At 65.4% G+C, this 27,998-nt stretch overlaps 1 protein-coding gene across 6 annotated transcripts; it reads right to left on the bottom strand.

Annotated features, from left to right (window-relative positions):
- Positions 1-2: 2 nt before the first annotated feature.
- On the bottom strand, positions 3-27,887 carry SEC16A (SEC16 homolog A, endoplasmic reticulum export factor). 6 transcript variants are annotated; one of them, XM_045573857.1, is made up of 32 exons: positions 26,863-27,072; positions 21,034-23,512; positions 19,954-20,322; positions 18,249-18,385; positions 16,101-16,195; positions 14,874-15,000; positions 14,231-14,429; positions 13,953-14,127; positions 13,017-13,159; positions 12,527-12,588; positions 12,290-12,428; positions 11,768-12,010; positions 10,715-10,812; positions 10,340-10,421; positions 10,088-10,205; positions 9,828-9,939; positions 9,600-9,705; positions 8,571-8,711; positions 7,717-7,830; positions 7,326-7,518; positions 6,699-6,902; positions 6,398-6,480; positions 5,482-5,631; positions 4,710-4,811; positions 4,556-4,612; positions 4,369-4,477; positions 4,049-4,186; positions 3,680-3,774; positions 3,108-3,182; positions 2,708-2,767; positions 2,055-2,132; positions 3-1,268 (listed from the first exon to the last, which is right to left on the bottom strand). In XM_045573857.1, exons 2-32 carry the CDS (start codon positions 23,443-23,445, stop codon positions 1,200-1,202), a joined length of 6,285 nt encoding a protein of 2,094 aa, XP_045429813.1. In that variant the 5' UTR covers positions 23,446-23,512; positions 26,863-27,072; the 3' UTR covers positions 3-1,199. The 6 variants fall into 6 exon arrangements, with proteins under 6 accessions (XP_045429813.1, XP_045429810.1, XP_045429809.1 ...); XM_045573854.1 differs by lacking the exon at positions 26,863-27,072 and adding an exon at positions 27,461-27,887 and having other exon boundaries at positions 19,954-23,512; XM_045573853.1 differs by having other exon boundaries at positions 19,954-23,512; positions 26,863-27,073.
- Between the last annotated feature and the right edge of the window lie 111 nt (positions 27,888-27,998).

Raw genomic sequence — 27,998 nt, 5'->3', positions numbered from 1 at the left:
GCAGCAGGTGCGCGCTCAGAGCGCAAAATACTTTATTAACAATCTGCAGTGTAACAATGTGCATTTAGGAAAAATAACGGCCCCTGGGGCTTCCTGAATCAAGTCACTAACAGGACAGGGGCTGGAGCGGCCCCAGGAGCCCACCCCCCCTTGACAGGGACAGCAGGACCCTAGCGAGGGGGGCCTTTCCCAGCGGAAGGACACGGGTCCCATCACATAGGTCTGTGGGCTCCCAGGCCGTCTCGTGGCCAGGAAGAGGCGAGGAGGACCTGTGCCAGGCCACATCCCATGACCCTCCAGGATTAAAATGCCAAGCAGAACCACAGAAACTAGTTCCTAGTGATTTTATAAATAGCCTGTCCTCAGTCCCTTTGGGCCTCACGAGACGTGATGGTCAGAACCGTCGGCGAAGGTGAAGCTGGAGGCAGTGGGAGGAGGTCCCTGTGCAGGTCCGCACGGAGTCAGCCCACAGGGCTGTGGGAAAAACCGGGGCACAAATAGCAGCTTCAGGAGCTTCTGTCAAATTATTCGAAGCCACTTTCTTCAAGATGTCGCCAGCACGCCAGCCAGGTGAGGAGCAGGCGGTGGAGGGCGAGTGTGGCACCACACGCTGCTCTGCCGGAGCCCGGCAGGTGCTCACGGAGCCAGGGCCAGCCACACGGAACACAGGCCGCTGTCTCCCTCGTGGTCCTGACGGGCCACACACAGGCCCTGGCTGCGGGGGAGGGCACCACGCTAACCACACGTCTCAGCCTGTTGGCACAGCTGCGGTGCCGCCGCCTCCCTCTGAGGTTGGGGAAGAACACGCCCGCCAGCGGCTGCTGTTCGGGGCTGGGGCACCGGGGCGGGAGGGGCCGCAGGGCCCAACGCTGGCATCGGTGTTGCTCAGGCCGACCCGCTCTCCTGCGTCTCCCATCAGGCCACTGCAGCTCAGCTCCCGGCAGCAAAGGGCGTCCTGGCTGCTCAGCGCGACCTTCCTGTGACAAGGCTCATCCTGAGCTTGTTCCTGGGTGAGGAGTGGAGCCGAAGGCCCTCCTGTCCTCGGATCTTGGAGCTGTGGTGATGGCAGCTCTGCCCACAGGAGGTGTGAGCACGTGGCTCTGCGGCGTGTCCATCGGGCACAGAGGGAGGCCAGGGCGGTCAGCCGAGGGCCGGTGGAGAGCCGTCTCAGGTGCCAGGTGCCGACAGCGGGGTCCGGTCTACCTCAGCACTGGGTACTTCCTCTGGCCAATCCTCCCCGGCCTGGCGCTTCCCGAGGTGGCCGAGGCCTGAAACGATGGGAGCAGCACTGACTCTGCCCGCCCCGCCCCAGGGGGGACCCTCCGAGGGCTCAGCTGCAACGTGGGCCTGTTACCCAGGCCAGACACAGCACTGACAAAGGGCAGATCTGCTCTGTCCCTTTTCACAGCCACGACCACTGCCACATCAGTGTCAGGTCTTGGGATTCTCTTTAAGGTGCAGGAGCTGGTTCGGGCTCAGAGGGAGCCAATACCACGGGCTGAGCATCTGCAGAGAAGGGCAGGCACCAACGTGCTCCCTCACAAACCTGCCCGACATGCAGCTGCGGGCTCCTGCAGAGGCATGAGCTGCAAGATTAAGGTCGTGGGGAGGAGGGGGAACCTACCACCCAATCCTGAAGTGAAAACAGACGGTTCCAGGCGGGGACAGGCCTGGGCCCTGGGAGGGGGAGGGGAACAGCAGGGCGGGGGAAGCTGGGCAGCGGCCGGGCTCAGAGGACGGAGGAGGGTGTGCACCAGGCGCAGGTGAGGTTTCCCTTCTCAATGCCCAGAGCTCTGCCCCCCAGCCAGCCTGTGCTGTACAGACAAGAGCCGGGAGGGAGGGAAGCAGGAGAGTCAAGAACCCCCTTCCTCTCTGAAATCAAAGCAACGTGTTAAAAAGGAAAAAGAACACCCCGGTGGGAGGGCACGGCCAGCAGGTGGCGGATCACGGCCCGCCAGGGGCCAGCAGTGGGCAGGCGGCAGGAGTGGCAGGACCGAGGCCGTGGCCGAGCCGGCGCCCGGCTCCCGCTCCGCCCAGGAGGCCGCACAGCTTACCTGTGCGAACTGCGCCGGGTTGTAGAAGGGCACGGATGCCGCTGAGGGCGCCTCTGCCGGGGGGTGGTCGCTGGGAGCCTGAGAACCACAGAGAGCGCAGCTCAACAAGAGACACCACAGCCACAGCCAGCCAGCTTGTGGGTGAGCCACAAAGCGCATGCAGAGGGCGCCGCGCAGGTTAGAGCGGTGGGCAGCCAGCAGGCACGCAGCTACTGCAGGTCTATGTCCAGCGTGGAGCCAGTGGGTGACACGCAGACTGAAGGCCACGTGATGCCTTCGGCCAGTCCCAGGGAAAAGCCTGGTCCACGCGACAGGAAGATGCAGCGTTCCTTTCCTGCCCAGCAACGGCCACGGGACCGCCGCTGCCAGCACACTAGCCGGCTGAGCGAGGGCCTGCCTGTGCTGGAGCAGAAAGGATTCTCCCTTCCAGATGAGGGCACCTACCCTGGCTTACCGACCGCTCACAGCCAGGCCACGCCGCCCGCGGCCACACCCAAGGCCGGCCGTTTGGAAACAGCCAATTCAGAGAGCAGTTACAGGCCCAGCCCAGCACGCCGGGGCCGCTCGCGGCGCCGCTGTGGGAAGGGGACGCGGGCGCCGCCGCGAGCGCCAGCACAGCGCCCGGAGGAGCAGAGGGGCCGCCGCGCGGGTACCTGCTGGAAGTGCTGGCTCACTTCTCGGGACAGGGAGCTCAGGGAGCTACAGCGCGAAAGCTACAAAACCGAGAACACACGGTCACGAGAGCCCCCGAGGGAGGCCGGAGAGCCGCGCAGCCGTGAACGCCCAGGTCCGTCCAGGCCTCGGCCACAGCCGCCGACTGCAAGGCCTGAGGAATGCAGGATCGGCATGCCAGGCTGCGGGCAGAGCGTGGGGTGTGACCTCACCCCCCCAAGGACTCTGCTCCCAGCAGTGCGCTGTCGAAGGGCACAGCAGCTCTTCAAGCCGGGAAAGCGCTCAGCCTGCTGTCTGCCCGCTAACACTCATCTTCCAGGGGGAAGCGCTGCCGTGAGAACGAGCTACCTGGCCCGGCCGGGCGGACTCTGGGCCCCTTACCTCTCCCCCCTGGGGACCATCCAGTGGGCAGGGGGCCGGTTCAGAAGCAGGGAGCGAGGCTGCCGAGCTCACAACCTGCCGGGAAGGACGGGAGATGCAGCAACTACCAGCGTCCAGCGAGCGAGCCTCCCTGGGCCCAGGCCAGCCTGCCGCTCCACGGAGGGCTCCTCGGCGAGGCGGAGCAGAGAACCGCTGAGCGTGCACCAGACACCATGCCCCCGCCGCGCCTGTGACCGGGGGCCATCTGGGCCCGTTTCTCAGAGCGGGAAGCTGAGGCCTGGGGAGGGGGTCCGCCTCACACAGCCGACTGAGGGGACCCGGGGCGGCACCGGCTGGTCCCTCAGAGCGCACACTCGGAGCCACTCCGCTCGCTTCACATCCAGTTCTAACCGCTAAGCACCTCTCTCCTGCCGGGCCTCAGTGAGACAGCGGGCACACCACACGTGGGTGACAGCGAGGGAGCCCCCTGAACAGTCGCCATGGACACGGCCCACAGAAGATCGAGAGCCGCTGCTGGCCAGGGAGGAGGCAAACCCCCATGGCGCCCGCCCTGTCCCGCTGTGCCTGCTCACCTGGGGTTCCGAGGAAGGTTCTGGAAGGGCTGAACCCCCAGCTAGCGCCTGCCCTTCCCTGCCAGACCCTTCTGCGGGCAGGACTCCCTCTGCATCTGTGCAAGAGACAGCAGGGAGGGGCTGCCACATCCCAGCGGCCGGCCGTGTCCGCCCACCCGCATGCATGCACTCTCAGAAGGAAAGAATGTGAGGAGGGAGGGCAGGTGAGGAGGGAGGGAGGGGAGGAGGGAGGGAGGGAAGGCAGGCGCGGAGGGAGGGGACGAGGCCCTCTGCACCCGCGGGCTCTCCTCTCCGGGACAGGAAGGATAGCGGCTCTCAGGGAGTCAGAGGTCAGCGGTGGCTGAGCAGACGTGCCGCCGCACTGCCTACCTGGGTTTGGTGTGAACAGCTGCGCCGGGATCGGGAGCGGGGCAAGTGGGGCAAAAAGGTCCGCGGGAGCGAGAGCCGGGTCGGCGCGCTGGGCCCCGCCCGGGTTCAGGACGTCCACGTAGCGCGCTCGGCTTCCAGCTGCAGGGGGGCCCGGTCAGGGGGTGCCGCCGGCAGCAACCCTCCCGTCCCCAGCAGCTGCGGGACGCTCCCCGGGAGAGGGCCGACCGCATGCTGTGCCCAGCACACGGGGAGGGCGGGCGCCCTCCGTCCCGCAGAATCAGGCCCCGGCAGGACACCGTTACTTCTGGCTGGACTGTTACCTGCTTTTCTGGAAAACATGTTCACCGAGGCTCGGGGGGCGCCAGGCCCGGGGGCGGCAGCGAGCGGAGCCTTGGGGAGCGCCACGGGGGGCGGGGGCGGAGCCTTCTTCTGTGGGGGGACAGCGGCCTCAGAACCTGCTCAGGGCCCCAGGCCCGGACGTGCCACGAGCCCCCCGCCCCCACGAACCTCCTCCTCCGGCTCATTGGTGTCCACCCAGCGGTTCTTCTTCTCGTCCCACACGATCTGCGGGGGAAAGCAAAGAGCAGGGTCAGCGCAGAGGCCCTGCGACAGAGCCCGCGTGCGCGTGCGGAGCGAAGCCGGACGCCACCACGACACCCACCGACTTGTTCTTGTCGTCAGGCAAGTGCGCCTCCGTCCTCCTCTTCCCGGTCAGCCAGCGCGAGAACCAGGACTCGGCATTCTGCACCAAACCGGAGCCACCCTGTGAGGGCCGCCGGCAGAACGCACGGACCAGCCGTGTGGCCCCTCAGGACCCACAGCCACACGTGGGGAGACCTCCTGCAGGTCTGACAACGGGGGGCCGAGCAGGGAGAGGCACCAGCGAGCACCACCCTCACCGGGAAGCACAGCTCAGAGGCACGTCCGGCAGAAGGGCTGGCAGGAGCGCCACCTGCCATCGGACAGCCGGATGCTGTGAGCGGCTGCCAGGAGGGTGGCCTGTACCACCTTCAGCGCCTTTGAAAGTGGGCCGGCTGCCCGTGCCTGGGCCACCACCCCTGCCAGGCAGAGCGGGTGCTGTGGGGGGGCCCAGCGGACCACTGTGGGGAAGGGCAGGAGGATGGGGCAGCCACAGCGGATCGCCCCGCACGGGGACCAAGGCTGACCTCCTCAGAGGGACAGGTGGGGCCGCCCGCCCGGGTGGAGGGGACAGTCCTGGACACACTGGCCCAGGACCTCTGGGAGCAGGAACGGCCCTGGCTGACGGCGGTGTGATGCGTGGGCACCACAGAACGCCCACCGCCGCGCCCCTTCACACCGCGGCTCGCGTGCCGAAAGCGCGCCTGGCTCAGTGGGGGAAGACGCTGCCCGCCCCTGCCCCTGGTGCCGGGCTGCCAGGGAGCCGGGCCGGCCCAGCCGGAGGCGCCCGTTACCTTCTTAGGCTCCTTGGGCTCCTTCTTGGCTGCTGGCCCCGTGCTCTTCCCTTCGGGAGCTGGCGCCGGAGACGGAGGCTGCAGCGCCCCCAGGCTGGCAGCCCCCCAAGCTGGGGGCGCCCTGGAGTCCGGCGGCATCCTTGGGGAGCCCTGGCCAACGCAACGTGGGAACCGGTTCCCCTGGGGCACGGCCCAGGAGCCCCAAACACCCCGAGAGGCCGGAGGGCGAGGGCGAGGAGAGGGGAGGAGGAGGGACGAGGGCAGCCCTGGCTCCTGGGCCCCCAGCGAGCCAGCCCACAAAGCAAGCGGCTTATCAAGGGCACCGGGAGCCAGGAGGCGGGCTCTGGCGGGAGGAACGGACGGACTCCGCGCCCCGAGCGTCCACACTGGTCAGTGGAGCATGGGCTTTTTAACGCAAACTGTCCCTGGTCAGTCTGCTCTCAGTACAGCCAGCTCAAATTTTCACTTTTCTGGACAGAAGGTCTCAACGCTAGCCCACACAGTGTGCTCTAAATGACAGCAATCGCCTGCTGACGGTGTCCATGCTGAGCTGGGCACCCTAAAGAAGGTTCCAGAAAGCGGCCGTATAAAGCATTTGTTGCTCCGCTGGGCATCAGAGCAAACAGGTTGGCATTTGAACCGAGCAGGTCTGATCAGATGAATCTGTTTCCAGAAACCCAGTGGACTGCAGGGACCCCGCGGCAGAGCAGGTGCAGGGTGGGGGTGGGGGAGCCCCAGGAGCCCCCTAGGAAAGATGCAGGGGGTTCTTCTTAAAGCGGCAGCTCCCGCACCACCACATGACCCTGCCCACTCCTGAGAAAGCCTGCGGGAGAGCTTCCTGTCTGCAGCGCGACTGGCCTGCAGGTGCCACCCGGGATCCCGGCCCCTGGCCCGCAGGAAAGGTGGGAGCAAGTACCACGTTCTCGGATTTGCCGCCCAGATCCTCTTCTCTCCACTCAGACAGCGAGCCTCTCGCTCGGGGGTCCTGGGCCAGCGCTCCTGTCAGTGGCAGAGGGGGCCTCTGTGACCTCGGAGCCGCCGGGGCAGGACAGAGGGAGCCGGCCTGGGGGGCGCGGAGGGGGCATGCGAAGGCCCCACTCGCCCTGTGCGCCGTGAGAGCCAGGCCTGAGCACCCTGACTGCAGCCTCCTCCAGCCTCTCCCGGGACAGGAGGCCCATTCGGCTCTGCTCCGGGCAACCCCCCGCAGACAGACCCACCTGAGTTCTGGGCCCGGAGCAGGTGTGCGCCCTCCGGCAGGGATGCGCTGGGCGGCAGGCCAGGCCCTGGGTACCGGGCCGCGGGGTCTGGCCCCGAGGGCTCTGCAAAGCCAGGCGCTGGCTCCCCAGGGCCCGGGGGCAGCACGGGGAACATGGGCACCCCGGCAGGCAGGGCGGGTGGGCCCTCGGGCAGCGTCGGCGGAGCTGTGGGGACAGTGGAGGAGAGTCAAAGGTGCGAGGCCACGTCTGTCCTGGCAGCAGCCCGGTGGGAGCGGCTGCGGCGTGGTCTCGGCACGGCCGCTCCCACCGAGACAGGAGGACCCGCCACCGAGCAGGAAGTGCCCGGACAGGAGGGCACTGCAGAGCAATGGACAGATACCCGCCAGCGCCGAGGGAGGCACGTGAACGCAGGACCCGACCTCCACTTCTGGAGTTCCTCCGGCCACCACCCGCCCGGGCACCCAGCGCCATGCGACCTGCCGAGCTTGGCAAGGTTATGAATAAGCACGAGGGAGGGAGGGGAAGGGAGGGGGAGGGAGGGGGAGTGGGAGGGGGAGGAGGAGCTGGAGGAGGAACAAGCGCCCCTGGTTGTCCAATCTGGAAGCTGCAGTCTCGAGAGGGGCTCACCTGACGGCAGCAGCCACACACCCTGACCAGAGTGCTCGCCGCTGGGTGCAGGTGGCATCAGCAGTGGGTTCTCAGTGCCCAGGTGCGAGGGTTGCTCGGATCCTGGCCCGTCATACTGTCCCACCTCAGAGCTGGGGCTGCTGGCACAGCGCTGGGGGAAGGCTGGGTCCTGACGCCACACCACAGCGCCCTCCTGTGGAGAAGCGCCTCAGGCCTCAGTGGGAGCCGACACCCCCCCCCCCCCCAAGCTCCTGGCTCCTGGCGAGGCCCTCCCTCAGCCTGCACACCTTCCCGCTGTCCCGTCCGCCTTCCCGCTGTCCGTCCGTCCCAGCACCCAGGTGGACACCAGGCGCCCGCCCGAGCAGTGCCAGCGTGGCTGAGCCGCGCTCACCTTGACCTGCCTCTCCACCCGCTGCAGCTGCACCAGCCAGGCGGGCTCCAGGAAGGACTCCTCCTCTGGCCTCTCCCTCAGCTGCGGGTCGAAGAGGCGCAGCTGGGAGGCGATCTGGACACGGGAGAAAGGCAGGCCCGTCACGCAGTGTCTCCACCCCGTTCCCACCGGGAGCGGCGCCAGGGGCTGAGCTGGCCTCTGCAGGCAGGGCCCCCCACTCACGGTGCCACGGGCCACAGAGCGAGCCTGGACGCCACGGGAGCCGACCTCTGGGCAGCTGCATGGGGTCAGCAGGGCCCAGACCCCGGAGCTGAACTTCCTGCCACCATCACTTGGCAACAGACTAGGCGTGGCAGAGCCAAGGGCAGAACTGACCTAGACATAGCTGCACTGATCGGGTGCGGGAGGTGGGCTGGGGCGGAGGGGAGCTGGGGGGCCGGGCGGGACCAGATGAAGCCAGCTTGCCTCAAACTGTCTAAAATCTCCCCAGTAAGAAGCCTCCCAGGTGTCCCGGGAGGGGAGACAGTGCGTGGCCTGTGGCACTGGCTGGCGCTGTCCCATCCCGTTACGATACCACAGTCCTGAGGCCAGTGGGTCAGCAGGACCCACACCCAGGCTGTTGGACCCGCCACTCCACTAGCGGCTAGACTGACCGCCTCTGCTCCTGGCCTCGAAGCTCTCGGCGGTCTCTGTACGCCGGTGGACAGACTTGCATGCTAACATGCCAGGGACCAGAGCTGCCCAAGGGCGTCTCAGTCTGTGGGTCGTCCCGAGGCCGGCCGAGCGCCCGCCAGTCCCGACCTCTCCCCGAGTCTGCTCCCCGGCCCCGGCCGCGGGGACGGCTCGGACCGCACCTGGACCAGCTGGCTGATGAGCACGGGCGAGTGCGAGTGCGGCTGCAGCAGGATGCCCTTGGCGATGACCTCGCAGTAGTGGAAGGCCTGTGTGGCCAGCCCCATGTCAGCCAGGCGGCAGGAGTAGATGAACTTGAACACCTGGAGCGAACACACACACAGCTCAGCCCGGTCCTCCCAGTCTGCAGCCGCCCGCAGCACCGCAGGCTGGGAACGTTCTGGACACCGCTGCCTCCCCCTCCCCCCCGCAGCTCTCGTCCCCACTCCCGGAGGCAGGTCAGAGCAGAGGACACGGCTGAGCTTCGGAAACCACTCTCTTTGGCCCCTCAGAGCTGCCAGGGCCAGTAGAGGCCGCAGGTCAGCACACACGGCACAGCCCTGCACCCACACGGACTGTCCCACAGCCGTCTCCTGGCTCAGATCATGCAAGTGCTACACACACATGCACACACGTGCTCACACACACTCACTCCTGGGTCAGATAACACTCCCCATCACACTAAAAATAGCCAATAGAAACAAAATATGTGAGGTTAATAGTATTTTAAACATTAAGACCCAAAATACAACAAAAATCCTCAATTCAACCAGGTTTAGTGTCAAACATTACAGATCAACATCTCCCCAAGATTTCCAAAAACACTGAGTTTTCCAGCCCGGAGCCCGCAGCCCCGCAGCCCGCAGCCTCGCCAGCCCTGTGGGCAGGCTCACCGGTTAGCTGGGCATGGGGCTGGACTGCGTGCCCAGCCTGTGGGCGGGCTCACCGGTTAGCTGGGCATGGGGCTGGACTGCGTGCCCAGCCTGTGGGCGGGCTCACCGGTTAGCTGGGCATGGGGCTGGACTGCGTGCCCAGCCTGTGGGCGGGCTCACCGGTTAGCTGGGCATGGGGCTGGACTGCGTGCCCAGCCTGTGGGCGGGCTCACCGGTTAGCTGGGCATGGGGCTGGACTGCGTGCCCAGCCTGTGGGCGGGCTCACCGGTTAGCTGGGCATGGGGCTGGACTGCGTGCCCAGCCTGTGGGCGGGCTCACCTGGAAGTTGGGCATGGGGCTGGACTGCGTGCCCAGCGACTGCGCGTACTCATAGGCCTCCGTCCTCTGGATGGCTTCGTTGGTGGCAAACTTTGAGAACGGCAAACTGTGGAGGAGAGGAGGGCACGTGCTGAGCCGGTCCCCCAGGAGCCTCCTGCCCCCCAGGAGGGGTCAGGCCACACGATGATGTTCTGGGCTGGGGGGGGGCACAGTTGTGCGATCCCTCACCTGTGGTTCGCTCCGATTAAGACGAGTTTCGTGGCTTTCTTTGTGTAAACCCCAAACCCCACTTCGGCCATGAGGTAGCAGAAGTGCGCAGCGTCCAGGAGGCCTTTCGAAGCTGAGGAGACACAGCGGCCACGCCTCGGTCAGGGGCTCTCCCGCAGTCGGATGGCGAACAGGAAGTGGCAGTGCCGCCCAAGGAACGGGGTCCGGCCCTTCCACCCGACACCGCGCACCGCCGCCCTGTGCCGCACGCACGGACCCACCTAGCGTGTCGCCCATCGTGGCCATCGTCCGGGACTCCACGTCCATGTTGTTGTTCAGGTTGGACAGGACCATGGCGAGGTGCGGCCGCCAGTCTCCCCACTTCTCGTCGCCGCAGCACTGGAACGGGAAGCAGGGGCACGCCTTACCCGGGTGGCCCGGGCGAGTGTCCAGCCTGCAGGGCGGCTCATCCCGCGATGAAACCGCCAGGAGCAGGGCCCACGCTCGGGCCGTGAGTGACGGGAGCCACTGACCGTGGACGCGGCAGGCATCCGCCCGGACATGAGCTGGTAGACGGTCTGCAGAGGGTCGTTGATCGGGAGACTGTTGGCGAATCTGGGGAGACACCATGCGGAAGCTCGAACCCAGCCCAGCTTACCAACAAGACCGGCCCTCTCAGCCCTTCACCGACCAGCCTGATCCCCCCCGGCCCCCCACAGTGCACGCCGCTGGGGATCACAGACGCCCGAAGAGAAAGACGAGGTGCTCACTGGTTGGACAGAGCTCAGCGCCGCCCTGCACAGCCCCGCAGCGCAGGGAGGCCCGCTTCCTCTGCCGAGAGCGGGACCCTGTGCCTCAGAGAGCCGCCACGGGCTGCCGGGCCAGCTGGTCCCCCTCAGCCACTGTACCTGGTCATGACTCTGGCGTGTGTCCGGCTGTCCATCTTGCTGGCAAGTAGCAGAGCATGACCCCACAGGCCGTTCTTCATCGCGGACTCCAAGGCGTCCTGCAGAGCAGCCAGGGTGAGCGAGGTGGCAGTGGCTCAGGTGACGCCCCAAACACACCCGGGCCACGGCCGTCACTCTCCCCGGCAGAGTGCCTGTGGCCGCAGGTCCCGCTTCCACAAACTGTGAAAAGCAGCATAGAACAAGCAGCCCCGGCCGGTGGCGTGGTTGGTTAGAATGCCGTCCCAAGGCACGGAGGTTGCAGGTTCGATCCTCGGTCAGGTCACATGAAAAAGGGGAACAAACCCACGTCTGTTTCTCTCCTCTCTATTAATAAATGGAACAAGCAGGTCAGCAGACACGGGACAATGGGGAGGCGGCACTGCCTCCCCCAAAGGGTCCTTCCCACCGGGGCCCCTGTGCATGTCACTCCCGTGGCGGACGATGCCTCTCCATGTGGGCAGAGCATCCCGAGCCACGTGACCTGGTACGTTCAGAGAACCTGTGACCATTACCTGAGCTTATCACGACATATAAGCACCAAGGACTTGGGGCTGTCAGACCCCTGCCACCGGGCCATGCTGAACTGGGCATGTGCCCACAGGGCCCCCCACCCTAGACCCGCCCTCCACTCGGCATGAGAGAGAACGCCAGCTCTCCCCAGCCCGCAGCCTCTGCACAAGCCCTGGCTGCCCCGTTCCCACTGGGCACCCACACCCAGCACACCTCCGAGGCCAAGCACAGCCCTGACAACGGGCAGCACGTCTGTCCGTGCACGTGTTCCCCCGACAGCACTGCGCAGGTGGGCACAGCCCGAGCTGACAGCGCGTGCATGTGTGCGGGAGTGAGGGCCCTGCGCGAGGAAACCACGCCGCCGCCTTCAGAGACGACGGGCAGATGCCTGTTGGCGGGCTGCCGTCGCGGCCGGTGCTCTGGAGGCAGGCCTGGCCCTCCTCAGCTTCCGCACTGAAGCCCACGCGGTGGACGAGGACACGCCCGCCCGCGAGCGGGACGCACCTTCTTGCGGCCATAGAGCAGCAGCTCCCGGAACCGCTCCGTCTCCTTCTCCAGGGCACTGGGGGCGGCCTGGCCGTCGGTGAGGAAGGAGAGCTGGGCCTCCACCGACTCCTCCTCCTCAGCCTGATCCAAGGCCTCGTTGGTGAAGTCGATCAGGTTGGCCTCGTTGGGCGACTTCCCAGGAAGCCACACCGTCCTGTGGTCTTGTAGCAACAGCTCGGCAATGTCCGTGCCCACCACGGTCTGCAGGCGGCGGGTCAGAAAGAGCAAGGCCTTCACTACGTCAGGACTCCCTCAGGGCCTGCTGGGGAGGCCCCCCCGGAGCCTGACAGACGGACCACAGACCCGACAGACCAGCACGGGGCCCTCCCCTCCCCTCGCCCCGGCGCACACCCGCTTGTCCCCCTTCCCCATGGCACTGCGAGCCGGCTCTGCGTGCTCGCCCGGCAGAGACCCTCCCACACCTTGGGGACCAGATCCCCGAGACGCCAGGCCGAGAGGCGTTTCGGGGGGAAGACGCACCCCATTCTGCCTGCACAAGAGGATGATGAAGTTCCACAGCAGGTTGGCAGACTCTTTGTCGATGAGGCTCTCGTTCTGCAGACACCTGGTGGCTTTGCTCTGCGCGAAGTTGATGACGTCCACCTTGTGGGTGTCGTCCCTGAAACAAGAGCAGCACTCAGTGCACAGCGCCGTGGCCAAGCCACGCTCAGCGCGGCACCCCCGCGACACCCCCGCTGGCCGTGCCCGGGGACGTACTTGCCCAGCGGCCCCGGGAAGGTGCGCATCTCCTCCTGCTCCGGCAGGTGCTGCAGCAGCGTCTGTGGACAGGGAGGGGCAGGGAGGGCAGCTCAGGGCAGGGCCCGCCACTGCCTGTGTCTGCTGACCCGAGGAAGGCCTGTCCCCCCCGGGAGGCTGAGGCGCTCCACCGGGGATGTGGCCACTGACTTCCACCTTCTGAGGAGAGCAGAGACCCATCCCCCGAGCTCTGGGCCAACGCACAGGACAGAGGCCGGCGGGCCGCCAAACAGCGACCACCACTCTGGCCCCGGGCACCCGCCCCCTGACCATCTCCCCAGTCGTCACTGAAATCACCAGTGACGGACACCAACAGGCCTCCCCTCAAAACCAGAAACACGGAAGATATAACACAAGACATACAACCGAACGAGCAAACAAAATGCCATCCCTGAGGAAAAACACCGTGTGCGGCGCTGCCAGACAGGACGAGGCCGGGCCAACCGCTCACCTCCATGCTGTGCACCTCCACCAAGGCGGGCTGTCCTTCCGAGGGCAGGTTGGGGATCACTCGGATGAGCTGGCCCCCGGGCCCAAACCTGGCACAGACATGAGGCACGGAGAACTTCTCCGGGGAAGTGGGTCTCGACGGAGCTGCAGGAGGACGCAGACAGGAAACAGCGGTGTCAGCTCTGGGCCTCGGAGCCAGACCAACAGCTCGGAGGTCGAGGTGCCCATGTTAACGGACTTTCAGTTGGAAGTCACTAATGGCTAAAGACCCCATTAAAATAGAACTTCAGCGTGGCTTAGGAAAACATTTCAATTGTTAAAAATGAAACCATCTCCTCTAAACCTATAAAGCTCCTTTAAAAACCCGCCCGAAGCACCTGCCACAGGAAGCAGCGCCCTCGGGCCCTCGTTCTCAGCGGCGGCGCCCAGTGAGCCTCATCTCAAGTCAAAAAGGAGGGCTGCTGCCCAGCTGTGTCTCTCCCCTCCTCTCTGACCATGTCCTCAGGCGAGGATTCCAATGGAAATACTATCTCAAGAGCTTTACAGTTTGCAAGAGCCAGCATTCAACCAGCCTCTCTGAGGCCTGAGAACTGCTGATGGGGAAAGTCTATGGCAGCTTTTCTAGGGGAATTCAAGTTCCCTCCAAAGGCTGCTTCCCCGCGTGGTCAGCAGGGGCATGTGAGGCCCCCACTCAAGAGCCTGGCGGTGAGCCTGCAGTTACACGTGTGCATGTGACAGAGGCGGGGCAGCTCTCCGGCCTGGGACAGGCCTGGCCCTCAGAGGGTGGCGTGCTGTGACACAGCGTCCGTCATCCTCATCATGAGTTCCCCAGTTACTACTCGCTCCTGCTTCTTGCCCCAGGCTTGTGGAGCTATGGACGGGTGACTCAGCGCCCCCCCCCGCACATGTGGGCACCCAGGGCCTTGACCACACACACCTTGCTCCACGGTGGGCCAGCTGGCGTCAGCAGGGTAGCCGTACTCCGGGAAGCCCTGGGCACCGCCAAAATTGCTCATGTAGGCGTCGTAGGCATAGTCCCCGTGGAAGGAGCCTGGCGGCGGGGGCGCCTCATAGGGCCCCATGGTCACGTTGCAGCTTCTGTAAACCTGACTCTAGGGACACAAAGCCGCAGCTAGTGAGCTCCCAGGAGCACCGCCAGGCCTGGAGCTGCTGCAGAGCAGGGGCCTGGGTGGACAGAGCTGTGGGCCCGCGCACCTGCTGCGAGTGGGCGCTGAAGCTGCTGTGGCGGCTGTGCACGCTGGGCGCGCTGCGCAGGCTCTGCCCCGAGTGCTCGCTGTGCACGCTGCGCCGGTCCACGTCGTCCCCGTAGGGGTCCCTGTGGGGCTCAGGGTCGTCGTCAAAACTCCCTGTGAAGCGAGGGTCGTACCTCCAGGGGTCGTCGTACCTCTCGGGCCTGGAGGGCCAATGGGGCAGAGGCAAGGGCGGGCACTGAGGCCGCTGGCACAACGCACTGCTACTCAGCACTCAACCCTACAGGTCCTCAGCGCCGCTGTCTGCACATCAGGACAGGGCCTGCCTCGCAGGAGGCCGTCAGATCCCGCCCCCTGGGAGGATGCCTGGGACCCAGGGGCAAGGTCAGAACCCGGTGACGGTTCGGAGGAGCAGGCTGCAAGGTCACAGCCAGCCATCACGCTGCTCAGACACAAGGAGACAAGGGCAAGCCAGTCCCAGGCGCTTGTTCTGCGCCCACAGTGAGCAGCGCCATCAGGCCGTCTGCCCGCCCTTTCCGACAGTGGCCGTGACGCCAGCGGCTGCCCGGGACCCCAAGCCGCAGCTGGTGGGCATTACAAAGCGCAGCTCTGGTTCCGTCCCCCGCAGCGAAGTGCGCCTGACCCACCTGTCAGCGTAGGCGTAGCTGTCTTTCCTGTACGGCTCGTACTCCGCGTCATACCAATACCTGCGGTCGTAGGGGCGGGGATCCCTGAACCCAGACCCATAGGAGTGCCGATCCCAGCGGCCCGGATCTGCAAGCAAGGGAGGAGCGAGCTAACACAACACGCACGGAGACACCGCCCCAGCACAGAGCCTGGCTTTCCTGCCGGGAGGCAGCGTGCCCCCGGACGCCGAGCGGCCCCCGGACGCCGAGAGGCCCCCGGACGCCGAGAGGCCCCCGGACGCCGAGAGGCCCCCGGACGCCGAGGCCCCTGGACGCCCAGAGGCCCCCGGACGCCGAGAGGCCCCCGGACGCCGAGAGGCCCCCGGACGCCGAGAGGCCCCCGGACGCCGAGGCGCCCCCGGACGCCGAGGCCCCCGGACGCCCAGAGGCAGGAGGTTTTGCTGGTCCTGTCCCCGTGTGTGATGCCCAATGGCGGCTGGCTTTCCCCCCAATACACACGATTAAGAAGATAAACCTGCTGCTGGCATCTTGGTTAAATTCTTGCCCACAGCTACTACCTTTTCACAGCTCACCCCATACCTCTACATTTCACTCCATCTCTGCTACCGTGGTCTGGAGAGGCTGGAAGCCCTCTCAGAACCAGAGGGGGAGAAGCTAACACACACTCTCAGAACCAGAGGGCCTTTCCAAAGGCCGTGCATTAGAACCGCCAGGTGTGCGCTCCGGCAGTGTGTGCAGATGTCATGTTGAAGGGGTGCAGGGGAGGCCGAGGGCTGTGAGCGGAAGGCGGCAGGGCAGGAGGGCCATGTTGGAAGAAGTGAGGGCTGCAGGCCCGGACCCTCTGCACTGAGCAGGACAGTTTGGCAGAGGGAGGAGCAGGGTTCCGGGACACGTCTGCCCCTCCAGTGCGGAGCCACAAGCCCGTGGCCACAGAGCAGGCAGGCACACTGGTGCCCAGGAGCTGCTCCTGTTCCTCCGACTGATGTGAACAGTCGCAGGGACAGGAAAGGCAGCCGGGCCTGGTAACGGCTCGTGTGGCCACATCACACGCGTGCTGTGACTAAGACACGGCTTCTGGGGGAAGAGCAGCAACAGAAGCCCTTCCAGAAGCAGTGCCTGTGGCTTTGGCTGAGACAGACTAGCAGGAGGGACTCTGCCTCCGGCCCCAGGGCGCCGCACGCCGGCTGCTGTGTCCTGCGAGCTGCGGTGGCCAGGCTGTCGACCTACCTCCATAGTCGTACTGGCCGCTGTAGTAGCCGGCGTAGTCGCTCTGGCTGCTCCATCCACGCTTGGAGCCGTAGTAGCCCTCAGGAGGCCCCTGCCTGAAACCACACGGGGGTTACCAACAAGCCACCTGCTTCTGCCAAGGGCGGCGGTGGTCAGTAGGGCTGGACCCGGGCGACAGGCACTCGTCCAAGCACTTGGTCGTGGAGAGTTCTGATCGGAAGCCCAAAGGCAGGCGGTAAGGGTCCCCTGCACCAGCGCACTGCAGGGCTGCCCGCCGAGAGCCACAGGAGCGCCGGCAGAGGCGTTCTCAGTGCCCGCGGAGCAGGGCCGCACAGGCTCCGAGTGTGGATGTCACACTCTGCCGACGCCGAGGGGCCCAGGCATGGAGGGAGCCGGATCTGACTTACAGACCTGCCGCCCAGGCCGTGCCAGTGTGCTCCAGGGAGGGGGGTCACAGTGCACCCAGGCTGGTGCCCTCAGAGACCGGCGTGGGCCCTGCCGTGCCCCGGCCAGGCTGGCCTCACAGAGCAGCCTGGCTGTGACCTGCTTTACAGAAAAGCGGGAGTTTAGTGGGAAGATCAGCTATCTGACCTGGGGATTCTCGAAAGGGCTTAATGACATTTTTGCTTTTTAATAGCAAGTTTTAGGTAATGCTTCATTAAAAAAAAAAAACCCTCACATTTTTATTGATTTCAGAGAGGAAGGGAGGGGGGAGAGAAACATCAATGAGAGAGAGTCATTGATCAGCTGCCTCTGCACACCATCTACTGGGATCGAGCCTGCAACCTGGACATGGGCCCTTGACCGGAACCGAACCCAGGACCCTTCAGTCCCCAGGCTGGGGCTCTGTCCACTGAGCCACACCGGCGAGTGCTCTACTACTTGATTTTTGCATCTCACTCAGCTGGGCCTGCGGCTTGGTGGGCGCAGCCCCAGGGAAGGCGTGCAGGGCCTCAGCCCAGCCCCCGCCCTCGCCGGCCCAGGGTGAGAGCGCCTGTCTGCACGTGGGCGGAGGGTTCCGAAAACTGACCCAACGCAGCACAAAACCAGGAGCACGTACCTCCTCGCCCCATGAACCTGCACTCGTGGGAAAGACCATCACAGAAACCACAGCCCAAGTCACCTCGAGCAGCGCCCCCCGGGATGTGATCCCGGCGGCCGGCGAAGACTAACGCACGCTCCTGTTGCATGGAAACACGCACGCACCCAGCCAAGGCAGGAGAGGGGGCTGCTCCCCAGCGCAGCCAGAGCGGTGCCGGCATGGCAGCCCAGGGGACACACCTCCCACCACCCGCCCGCCTCTGGTGGGTGCCTCTGCACAGAGGCAGCGCGGGCCTCGGAAATGTCGCCACACTGATCTGCAGGTGGTGAGTGAAGGGAAACTGGAACAGCCAGGTGCACCCTGGCTCCACCCGCCTCCGCGATCCCTGGCCTCCCAGGGCTTCTAGAAAACACCGGCCATTGCTCTCACTGGGTCAGAACGCTCCCCAGGGGACAGGGTGTCCTCGGGTGCTAGGACCCAGAACCTCTGTACATCAAGCACCTGGTCCGCTGGCCACACGCAGGTCAGCGAGCCCCTCTGTGGGCCTGGACAGAGGCCAGCTGCTGTCACAGACTCAAACCAGCCTCAGGAGCCACGGTTCTGGAAGGCAGTGCGTGGACCAAGCCTGCGTCGGCAGCCACCCCTCTCTGTCCCGCGTCTAAGGAACTGCGTACCCTGGCAGCTCCGACCCTGCGAGGCGGCACTTCGCCAGGTGAAGGCTTTGGGGGGCGGCAGAGCTGAACACACGGACAGCAGCCTCCCTCGTCCCTCCGCCCCAGCCACCGAGCGGGAGGCCTCTGAGCTCCAGCTCTCACGTGGCTGGAGGTGCGGCCAGGACTCTTTCAACATCCTTGTTTGTGGTCACAAGACCCTGGGCCTCACCCTGGAGGCTTTCTGTTTTGCACGGGGAAGTCCAGCCTGGCTGGGGAACCCTGCCTGAGGACAGGGGTGCCTCTGGGGCCCGCCCTGGGTCTGGCTGACCGTGGCCATGGCTGCGTGGCGTGTGCTGGCCTCCACTTAACGCATCTTACAGCCTGTCCACAAGGACAAGACGGCAGCACAGCAGGGCTTCCCAGTCAGGACATCACCACCACAGCCAGCATCACCTGGCAGACGGCCGGTCTGAGCAGTGGCTCGCCCGGGAGCTGGGCCGCTCCGACTCGGGATAGCGGTAGTTCTCGGCGTAGGCGGGCGCTGCGCCATCGTAGGGCCTGTATCTTGGATCGTACAGGTCGTAGATATCCTGCGGGAAGACAGCGTATGCAGCGTTAGGCCCCCCTGAGCAAGAGCACCAGCTCTGAGCTCACGGACCACTCTCCCCACGGCCTGACCCGGGACTGCCCTGGGCACAACAGAATCTCCCGGATGAGGCCCAGCCCGGCCCTGCTCCGGAGAGGCCAGCATGGCAGCAGGCACCCGGAGCCATGGCAACTCCTGAGGGCTGTCAGGCTTCTGCCTCCTGAGGTCTCCAATGCGGAGGTGCGGGGACCCAAGCTGTGCCTGCTCCAGACCATCCCAGGTGACAAGCCAAGGAGCCAGGCTCCATCTGAATGGCCCTGAAGCCACAGGCAGCCTCAGAGGGGGGGTACTTGATTCGTAGCGGCGTCCAGCTTGTTACAAATCTGACCGCCACGGCTCTGTCTCTAAGGGGCGGCAGAGGGAGGACCTGAAGCAGAGAGGAGGTGGCCAGGCATCAGCCAGAATCAGTTCTCCATGTCTGAGAGCCCGGCTCTCCGCCACTCCCTGGCACAGGCTCCCTGACTTGCTGGAGCTAGGGTGGCGGAGAGAAAGGCAGAGGGTGCCGGATCCACAGACGTGCTGCGGCCAGGCCAACCTCCCGGGCGCCGCAGCAGCGCTCACGAAGGACCTGGAGCGGCGTGTGCTCGCTGGCCTCCGGGGCTCCCAGCAGCTTCGCTCCCTGCTGTGGGAATCAAGTCCCTGGGAAATCTACACTCGCAGGGTCAGAGGTCAGAGGTGTGACCAACCACACACACACGCTGAGGGCCCACAACAGGGCACAGGCCTCCCATCAGCCGACCCGACCAAGCCCTGATCCAACCTCTTTTGAACACAAGGTTCCCAGCTCAGCCGCCTGCCCTGCCTGCCGCCAGTCAGTGCTCTCTGCCTCCCTGGCCCATGATCTGCTGCCTTGGCTGACCTTGAATGACCCTGGCCTGGACTAGAGGTGAGAAAAACCAGGCACGGGAACGTGTCCACCGAGCTCCCTTCTCAAGCAAATGCAGGACTAACCAGAGCCCGACAAACCACACCTTGAGCGGCAGCTCTGTCGCCGAGCAGAGCACTGCTGGGCAGCGGGCCTCTGTGCTGGCCTCCGGGCTGGGCGGGGCTGGACTCTCACCCTCCTCACTGCTTCCCTTGGGTTACAGGCCAAACCTAACTTCCCCCCAAATAGGTTTATTCCGACGGAGGCTTTGAAAGGCTAGTTTTCCTGCTGTCCTCGCGGAGGCTCCTGCCGTCACCACACACACCAGCTCCAGGCGGCTCTGGTCCCCCCGTGGCGCCGAGCACGGCACTAGGACGGCCCACAGGCGCCACCCAAGCAAAGGGCTTTCCTGCCCCACAGGGGGTGTGCTGCGTCACACCAACAGTAAGATCATCTCCGCAATCCAATGCACGACCACGCAGTGTGTGACCACGAGGTGCCGCGTGGCAGAGTGGCGGCGGCCGGAGCACTTTCCTCACGCACAGTGCACAGACCGGCGTCCCACCAGCAGAGCCCACCGAACCTGCCCGGAACCTCGCAAGGAAAGACCGCTGGTCCAAGGGTTCAGCCGCCTGAGTCAGGCCTACCTGGTAGAGCGGGGCTGTGCCCGGGTCTGGCGGGTACGGAGAGGGGTACTGGGCCGGGTAGCTGTCGTACGGGGGTCTGTAATAGTAGTAGGACGCCAAGTCCAGGGGCTGCGGCTGCATCCACTGCGGGCCCGGCGGCACGGCTGCCTGGCTCGAGCTGCTGGACATGGCCGATGCGCTGGAGGACGGAGGCGGCCGAGGCGGCGGCTGACCCAGGTCAGCGGCAGCCGTACCGGCAGGTAGCTGTCCCGGAGCTGGGCTTTCTGGGTCTGAGGGTTCTAAAGACGCCGCTGTGGGCCCTGGCGGGGGAGGAGCTGGCTCCTGCTGGGCTTTCTCGGGGCCACGTTGGTGAGGAGCACCTTTTGCCACCTGTTGGTAGAAATGGTCTGGGTTACATACTCCAGGCCCAGGCTGACTAGGATGACTGGGGGCGGGTTGCTGAGAAGCAGCTGGGCCATCAGAATGGGACAGGCTACCCATTCTCACAGGACTGTCCACGGTCCTAGTTAAGGTGAAGTCTAGGGCTCCTGAAGTCTCTTCCCAATTACCAGGGTGATTTGCCTTATTATTATGAGGCCCCAAGGCGTCGCTTGAGGGCGCCACCAGCAGGACGCCCGTGCTCCCAGCAGCGCTGTGGGCCAGCTCCGGCAGAGCCCCCTCGGCACTGGGACTCCTCTGACCTGGAAGCAAGTTCTTTGGAGCCGGAGGAGATGGAGGTTGAACCAGCACATTAGCAGGCGGAGTGGAAACCATTTCAGAAAGAGCAGAAACGTGTGGGAAGTGACTTTGGGCAAGGCTGTTAGACAGAGGCGAGCAGGTGAGAGAGCTGGCTGGAACCCCGGGCAGAGGCGCGGCTTCTCCAGAGTCAGCCCCCACGGCCCGGCTGCTCACGGCAGGTCTGTCCCCAGCCCGAGCATCTCTCCGGGTCGGAGTCTTCTCCGTGGGATGGGGCAAGGACCCGGGAAAAGGAATGGGCTGAGCCAGATGAGCGCTCTGATCAGGCTGAGCGAACAAGACAGGTTGGCTGTGCAAAGACTCAGTGGGTGGTGAGGACAACAGACTGGCATAACCAGAACTTGCCTGTGACAAAAGGGCCTCCTCTTCTCCCATCTTGGGAGGGTTCTCGAGGTTCTCAGAAGCACCAATGCCCTCACCGCCTTGCAAAGGGGGGAGGCAGCCCGGCGGCCGGGCCCGCTGGCCGGACACGCCCCTGTCTGGAGGTTGAACCACGTCGGACGGCTGAGGTTTCCCGGGCACGTGAAGCGCGGGAGCGGCAGGGGCCAGCAGGACGTTGCCCCCAAAGTCCGGCAGCTCGTTCTGCGCCCACAGAGTCGTGGCAGGGCTCTCGCACTTCATGGCTCCCTGGGCCCGGGTCGAGGGCCTCTTCTCGGGTGTCGCGAGTACCGTCTCTACGGGCGGGCCCCCGGGGTGCGGGAGCCGGTGACTGGCTTCTGCGGGCGAGGGCAGAGGCAGAGGACAGACCTGAGGTGGCAGGAGGGTCTCCATGTTGTCTGGTGGCTGCTCCAGGTTGCCAGGGCAGACGTCGGGCGGGGCAGCGTCTGCTCTGTGCTTCTGGTGGGCATGGGGCCCCCTCACTTCGCCCACCACATTGGCACGATCTACCTCGATTGGTTTTACTCCAACTAAGTGGGACTTCACTGGTTCAAAGGAACTATTTGCACTTGTCTGAAATAGCCCTGTAGGTTTGGGGGGGCTGGGGGTCAAGGGCTGGAACAGGCTGTGGTGGTAATTCTGGCTCATGGTGGTCACATCCGACTCGCCTCCCACAGGAGAAGAGTCGATCTGCTTAAAAAAGCTCCCTGGGGCCTCCTCCTCGGGTTTGCCGACCTCCTGCTGGATGAAGGTGCCCAGGTCCTGGGGCCTGGCTGCACTGGAAGCGCTCCTGTGGCTCTTGCTGCTGTAACTGGACGACACGCTATCGGACCGCACAGGACGCAGCGGCATGTCCAGGGCCTCGAGGTTTGAGCCCCCACCTCCTACGTGGCCTGTGGCACTGAGCCTGGGGCCCGGGGGCCCAGGAAGAGGTGTGTATCTGGGCTGCTCAGCCAGGGAGGAGGCATCCACATTCGGGGGCTCACTGGGCAGAACCTCCTGGTTCTGAGCGAACTCCAAGTTCTCCACATTCTCACAGTGCGAGCCGCCAGCGCCAGGAGTCCCTGCGCCCGCCGTGTCACCCCACACGTCAGCACCGGCACCCTTAGCGGCGGGCTGGCCGAGCTGCGGGCCTGCAGACCGAGGGCAGTAAGGCTGCGTGTCTCCTCCCGGCTGGGCGGTCTCGCTGCGGGAGGCTCTGCGGAAGGCCTGGTAGACGCCGCCTGCGGCCCCGGAGGCCGGAGGAGGGCCCAGGCCAGGGCTTGGGGAGAAGCCGTCAAAGTAAGACTGAGCCGTGGGGACTGTGTTTTCAGAGGAGAGGGTCTCCTCATTCTCCATCTCCCCGCCTCGAAAAAACATGGAGAGCATGCCCGAGTCTGCTTCCGGCAGGGCGCGGCTGGCCCTGGCCCCCAGAGGGCCGTGCAGATGGCTTTCCGGGCTGCTGCCCTGAGTGGAGGGGCTCACGAGAGCAGGGTGTGGCCCCTGCTCGTGACCGGCTCCGGGCCCGGGCCTGACCTCCTGGCCTGCCCCGGCACTCCCCGCTCTGAAACTCTGTCTGGACGCGCCTTCAGGATCAAAGGGACTCGCCGAGTGGTTTCCACTCTGCAGGGAAGCCGCCCCGTCTCTCCCGTCGGCCGAAGGTCCTGGGGCGGGAGGGCGGTGCTGCTCGTGCACAGGCCCTTGAGGCGGGCTGGACAGAGTGGGGACGCGGGAGACGCTGCAGGCCTGCGGTGCTGCACTGGCAACAGGGCCTTCTGGGCGGGGCCAGTAGTGACCTGAGGGCTGCGGGCCGCCTTGGGCAGGCCCCCACGGCCCGGGCATCTGCGGTGGAGGCTGCGGGAAGAAAGGGGGCGCCACAGCGCCGTCATGATGCTGGCCACTCGGGGGCCGGTCTGGCCCAGGCAGGCTCCCAGGGGGCGGGCCGCCATGAGCACCGCTGGAGCCCCCTCCTGGCAGGCCCTGAGCCTGGATCTCATGGTCAGAGCTGGAAGGGGTCACCACAGTGGAAAACGAACTTGCCGCCGGCCGGGGCTGCGACAGGGGCCTCGGCAGCGGCTCTCGGAGTCCCTGGGAGCTGTCCCCGGCATTGGTGTGCGGCACAGGCAGCCCCGGGTGCTGGAGAAACGCTGGCGGGGCCGCGCCCAGCAAGACGGGAGGGCTGCTTTTGGACGAACTGCCCAGCGAGGGGTTCTGCAGCGCCTGTCTACTGAAAGCAAACGGATCCGTTACCGGCTGCAGCGGGCAGGTTACCGCAGCCCCCGGTGCGCTCGCGGCCGCCTGTCTCCTGTACGAACTGCCAGACCAGAACATGTTGGGAGGGCTCCCGGCGGGAGGCGGCCCCACCGCGCTGGGCGGGACAGCCTGCGGCGGCGGCTGCATGGCGGAGCTCCTCACGACCAGATGCCGCTTCAGAGAGAAGCAGGATCTAGGCTTTCCCTAATTTGACCTGAAAAAGAAAAAGAAAAAGTGGCATAAAGTTCATGTATTCAAAGCCCTGGTTACAATCAGGAAAACTAAGAAAAAAGGACGTGACGGACAGTGACTTCAGGTAGCTAAGCCCTGAGGGGTGCCCTCTCCACCTCCACTCCCGCCTGGAACTGCGCCCCGACCTGCTCCGAGGGGAGCACCCTGGACGGAGCAGCTGCTGGCTGCGCCAGACCTGCTCTGAGGGGAGCACCCTGGACGGAGCGGCTGCTGGCTGCGTCCCAACCTGCTGAGGGACTTCGGCCGAGTCACTGTCTCTTCCGGGACTCAGTTCTGTAACAACTAAGGTCCCGCTGATGCCCTCGCCAGGCGGGCAGGGCGAGCAGAGTCTGCCAGGCTGAGCTACTACCCCGGATGAGGCCACCTTTCCTGGAACCTGTCACCAGGTCCAGCGTCAGCCTCTCCACCAGACCGCACACACTTGCCAGAAGGTTCCTTTGATCTCGAAGGAGCACCAGAGCTGAGAGGGCTCCTCCACGCTCTCCCAGGAGGGCGCTAGCTAGTACAGTGACACCAGCAGCAAAGCCAACCTCTAGGCGAGACAGGCACTCACCTGAGGCTTCACCCGCCTCATACACACGTGTTTGCCCGGGCCTGGCTGTGCACTGACAGGAGGCAGGTCCTCCGAGTGCGGGGCCGCAATGGCCAGAGCAGCTGTGTGACCCAGCGACAGGATCCAACCCTTCTCAGTAACATGCCGAGTGTCCACAAAACTCCCACAGAAAGCATCCTCTGAACAGTGTCTCCCGCTGTCTGTTTTTAAGAAGACACACTAAGTGCAATCTTGAACCGTTAACTTGTATTTTTCAGACAAAAATCCAATTCTATCTCTTTAGGAAGCCCGTCCTGCGAGTCAGTCCCTCTCGCCCTTTCCAGCAGACTGAGCTGAGCAATCAGAGAAAACAAACCAGAGGAATGCACAGCGTTGGGGTTTCCCCACATTTTGCAGACACACAATATTCTTGTTCTGGGCATCGTTCTGACACTCAGGTAAAAGGAAATACTGTGAGTGTGCTTTAAGTAAAGCCATTCACAAATAACGTCCCTGTCCCTCCTAAAAGCAAGCCCCTTGAATCTATCAGCTCACCACCCCGCTGCCCACACGTGTCCAAGGCCAACGGGAGCCCTCCACTCAGAGTTAACGGACTGACACTGGACGGCACCAAAGACTTCGTCTGCTTCTAAGCTGTCATCTTTAAAGTATTTTTTTTTTTTTATTGACTTCAGAGAGACAGGAGAGGGAGGGGTAGAAACATCCAGGATCAGAGAGAATCACTGATCAGCAGCCTCCTGCACACCCCACACTGGGATCGAGCCCGCAACTGTGCAGGTGCCCTGACCAGGAATCGAACCCTGACTCTTGGTTCATAGTTCAATGCTCAGCCGCTGAGCCACGTCACCTGGGCTAAGCTGTCATTGTAAAGTATCTACAGCTCAGCTTCGGCTGAGGGTGGAACCCTCAGAGCCGCTTCCTCTGTCTGTGGAACAAGCACCCGGGATGCCTCCCTGTGAGGCTCTGTGGAAGACCCTCCACCCGCCCCAGCAGCGTCAGAGAAAAGGGCAGAGCCCAGGCCCAGGGGACCTGCTGGTCAGGTGCCACTGTGGGCGCGAGGCCAGAATCCGGGGGAGTGGCTCAGGCCACTTCTTTCCGCACCCAGCCTCCTTATCTGCACCGTGAGAGAGCGACCAGGGCGACTCCTCAGGTCCCCTCGGGGTGCACTCTTATGAAATGATCCTTGATCCTCGCAGGGGATTCTGGGATGCTCCAACCCCTACCGAGTTTAGCAGGGAAATCTTATCACCATCTAAATCTCACAAGTTTATACTTAAAGGCTTTCCTTGCTGAGACACTTACAATTATCTTCAACTCTTAGGCTCAGCCCTGTTTTAGAGGCCAACACTATCACTTCCCTGCAAAGTAGCATTGCCCATCCCCCCCACGCCCAGCTGAGAACTTTCTAGCAATGCACCAATTTCACTTGAAACAACCTCCGAGAACCCTATTCTTTGGATCCTTTTTCTCTCTTCACCAGCAGAAAGCAGCACACTGCGCATCGCTCCTCTCCGGCCGCGGGGAACGCACTCCGCCCGCAGTCACTGTAGCCCAGTGGCCGAGCTTTAAGCTGTTTCAGAGACACCGGTGGGTCTCAGGGCACTAGCGATCCTCCGTACACCCAGCTCGGCCTTCCCGCTGCCTCCACGGGGTGAAAAGCACAACCCACTGTCAATGACCCGACTGAGCGAGTCACAGCCACGAGGCCCCTCCCAGGGCGCCGCCCCCCCCCGCCCCCCCCCCCCCCCGCCGGGAGCCGAACCAGCAAGCCCGCCCCCCCTCGCCTCTGCCCCAGCTTCCCCCCGGGGCGTCCCTGGCGGCGGCCCGGCCCCAGAGACAGGCAAACCCGGCCTCTCCACAGCGTCAGCCCCCTCGGACGTTCAAACGAAAAGGCGGGACCGAACACGCCTGAAAACGGGGAAGACCCACGGGCGCTCGGAGCGGCAGGGGCCGGGCTGAGCCCACACCGGGAGGCCTCCGGGCGGCCCGCGGCCCCGCATCCCGGCGGCTGCAGGTGAATGAGTCACAGGAACAAGAAACACGCCGTCCGGCCTCCCGTCTTCTCTTTGGCGATAGCAGCGCTCATGTCGCTAAGTGAGGGCGGGGAGGGGGGCTGCGCCCACACCGCACCGGCTCACCGGGCAGCGGGACCCGCACCGGGGAAGGGGAACTAACGCACCGAAGACACGCTCTGCAAGCAGCTCCCCCACCCGGGCCGTTCAAAGGGGAGCAGCAAACCGGGCTTTCAATGCTGCGGTGTCCACACTCTGGACTGTCATCCTCCCACCGCGGGAAGGGCGAAGCTGCCACCCTAACCTCTGGCCGGGGCGGGACCGCGAGCGCTCGGCCTCCGTTGCAACATCTTGGTCACCTGGCCGCGAAGTCACCGGCTGCTCCGCGGGTCCGAGGGCCCCGTCCACAGCGAGGACCCGGCGGGCGGCGCGGGCGCCTCGGGAGCAAAGGGCGCGCTGAGGAACGTCCGACGCGTCCGCGCCCCCCGACCCGGCCGGGCCGTGTCCACCCGGCTGAGCCGCCGGCGCTGGCCCCGGGCCCGTCCGTCCGTCCGTCCGTGCGGGGTCCGCGCCAGTCTGACCGGCGGGCGAGGGGGGCGGGGGGCGGCAGGCGCGCGGCTCCCCGGCCCCGCGGGCGCCCGCCCGCCCCGGCGCCCCGCCGGCAGCACCGGAGACGCACCGCCCGCTCGGGGCTGGGCCCGGTCCGCCCGCCCGCCCGCCGCTCTCCGCCCCGACCCCGGCCCTCACCGGCGCGCCTCAGGGCGGCGGGGGCCCGCGCCGGCCCCCGCCCGGCTGCTCCGCAATCCCGGGTGCCAGCCCCTCAGGAGCCGCGGGCGGAAGCCGGCCCGGCAGTTAAGACGAGCGTCGGTGCAGCAGCCGCTGCAGCCATCTTGGCACATCCGGCTCCGGTCGCCCGGGCCGCCGCGCCGCCGACGTGTCCGGCCTCGACGTCAGAGCGCGCCACGCCCGCCCGCCACGCCGCCAGCCCCGCCCCTCGCAGCTGATCCAACGCCCCGCCCCTCCCCTCCCATTGGGCACGCCCCCAGGTGGCGCGACGCTCCGCCCCTTGGCCCGCCCCTCCCCGGCGTAGGGTCCTTCACCGCGTATCCCTTCATCCGCCCCTTCGCCACGCCCTCCACCAAGCCCGCCCCTCGCCCTCCACCTTCCTTGGCCCATCCTTGGCCCCGCCCCAGCCTGCGTCCAATCCTTCACTGCCGCATCCCTTGGCCCCGCCCCCGACGGCGCCCAATCCTCCAACGCCCCATTCTTTAGTTCCGGCCTTAGCCCCGCCCTCCGCCTCCTCCAGTTCTCCAACGCCCATCTTTGCGCCCCGCCTCTAGCCCACCTGCCTGGGAGGGCGCGCGGGGGGCCGCCCCTAAACGTCGTCCCGGTTACGCTGACTCCGTCTCGCAGCCGCTTCTCGTTGTAAGATGTGTGGACAGTAGGGATTCTCCAATCGGACTCGAAGGAAGGATCAGTCCTGAACGACTGATGCCGGCAGGTGCACCTGCCGAGAACTGCTTTCGGCTGAGCGGAGAACGGGCGGTGCTCTGGCGCAGGCGCGTTCTTCCAATTCGGTCGTTGGCTTCGGAGGCTGGTAGACTGGCGGGAGGCGACGGCGCATGCGCCGACCCGCGGCGGAGTACGCGTGCGCACCCCGAGCCGCCGGCCGGTTGCCTGGTTACGGCTATCGCGTCTCCTGTTTCCAGTTCTGCCGGCGAAGCTGGTTTCCGTCCACACCTAGTTCTCTTGAAGCAAAGCCCGTCCGCTCCACAGAGTCCCAGAACGGGCAGGCGCCGCCGGCCCCTGACCCACAGGCTGCGTCGGAGCCCCACTGCCCACCTGTGTGCGCCTCGCGGATCGGTCCTCCTGTCGTCCCATCC

The sequence above is a fragment of the Pipistrellus kuhlii genome, unplaced genomic scaffold, assembly GCF_014108245.1.
Source record: "Pipistrellus kuhlii isolate mPipKuh1 unplaced genomic scaffold, mPipKuh1.p scaffold_m20_p_57, whole genome shotgun sequence".
NCBI lineage: Eukaryota > Metazoa > Chordata > Mammalia > Chiroptera > Vespertilionidae > Pipistrellus > Pipistrellus kuhlii.
The sequence above is the reverse complement of the archived record's forward strand: the minus strand, read 5'-3'. Positions and strand labels throughout refer to the sequence as shown.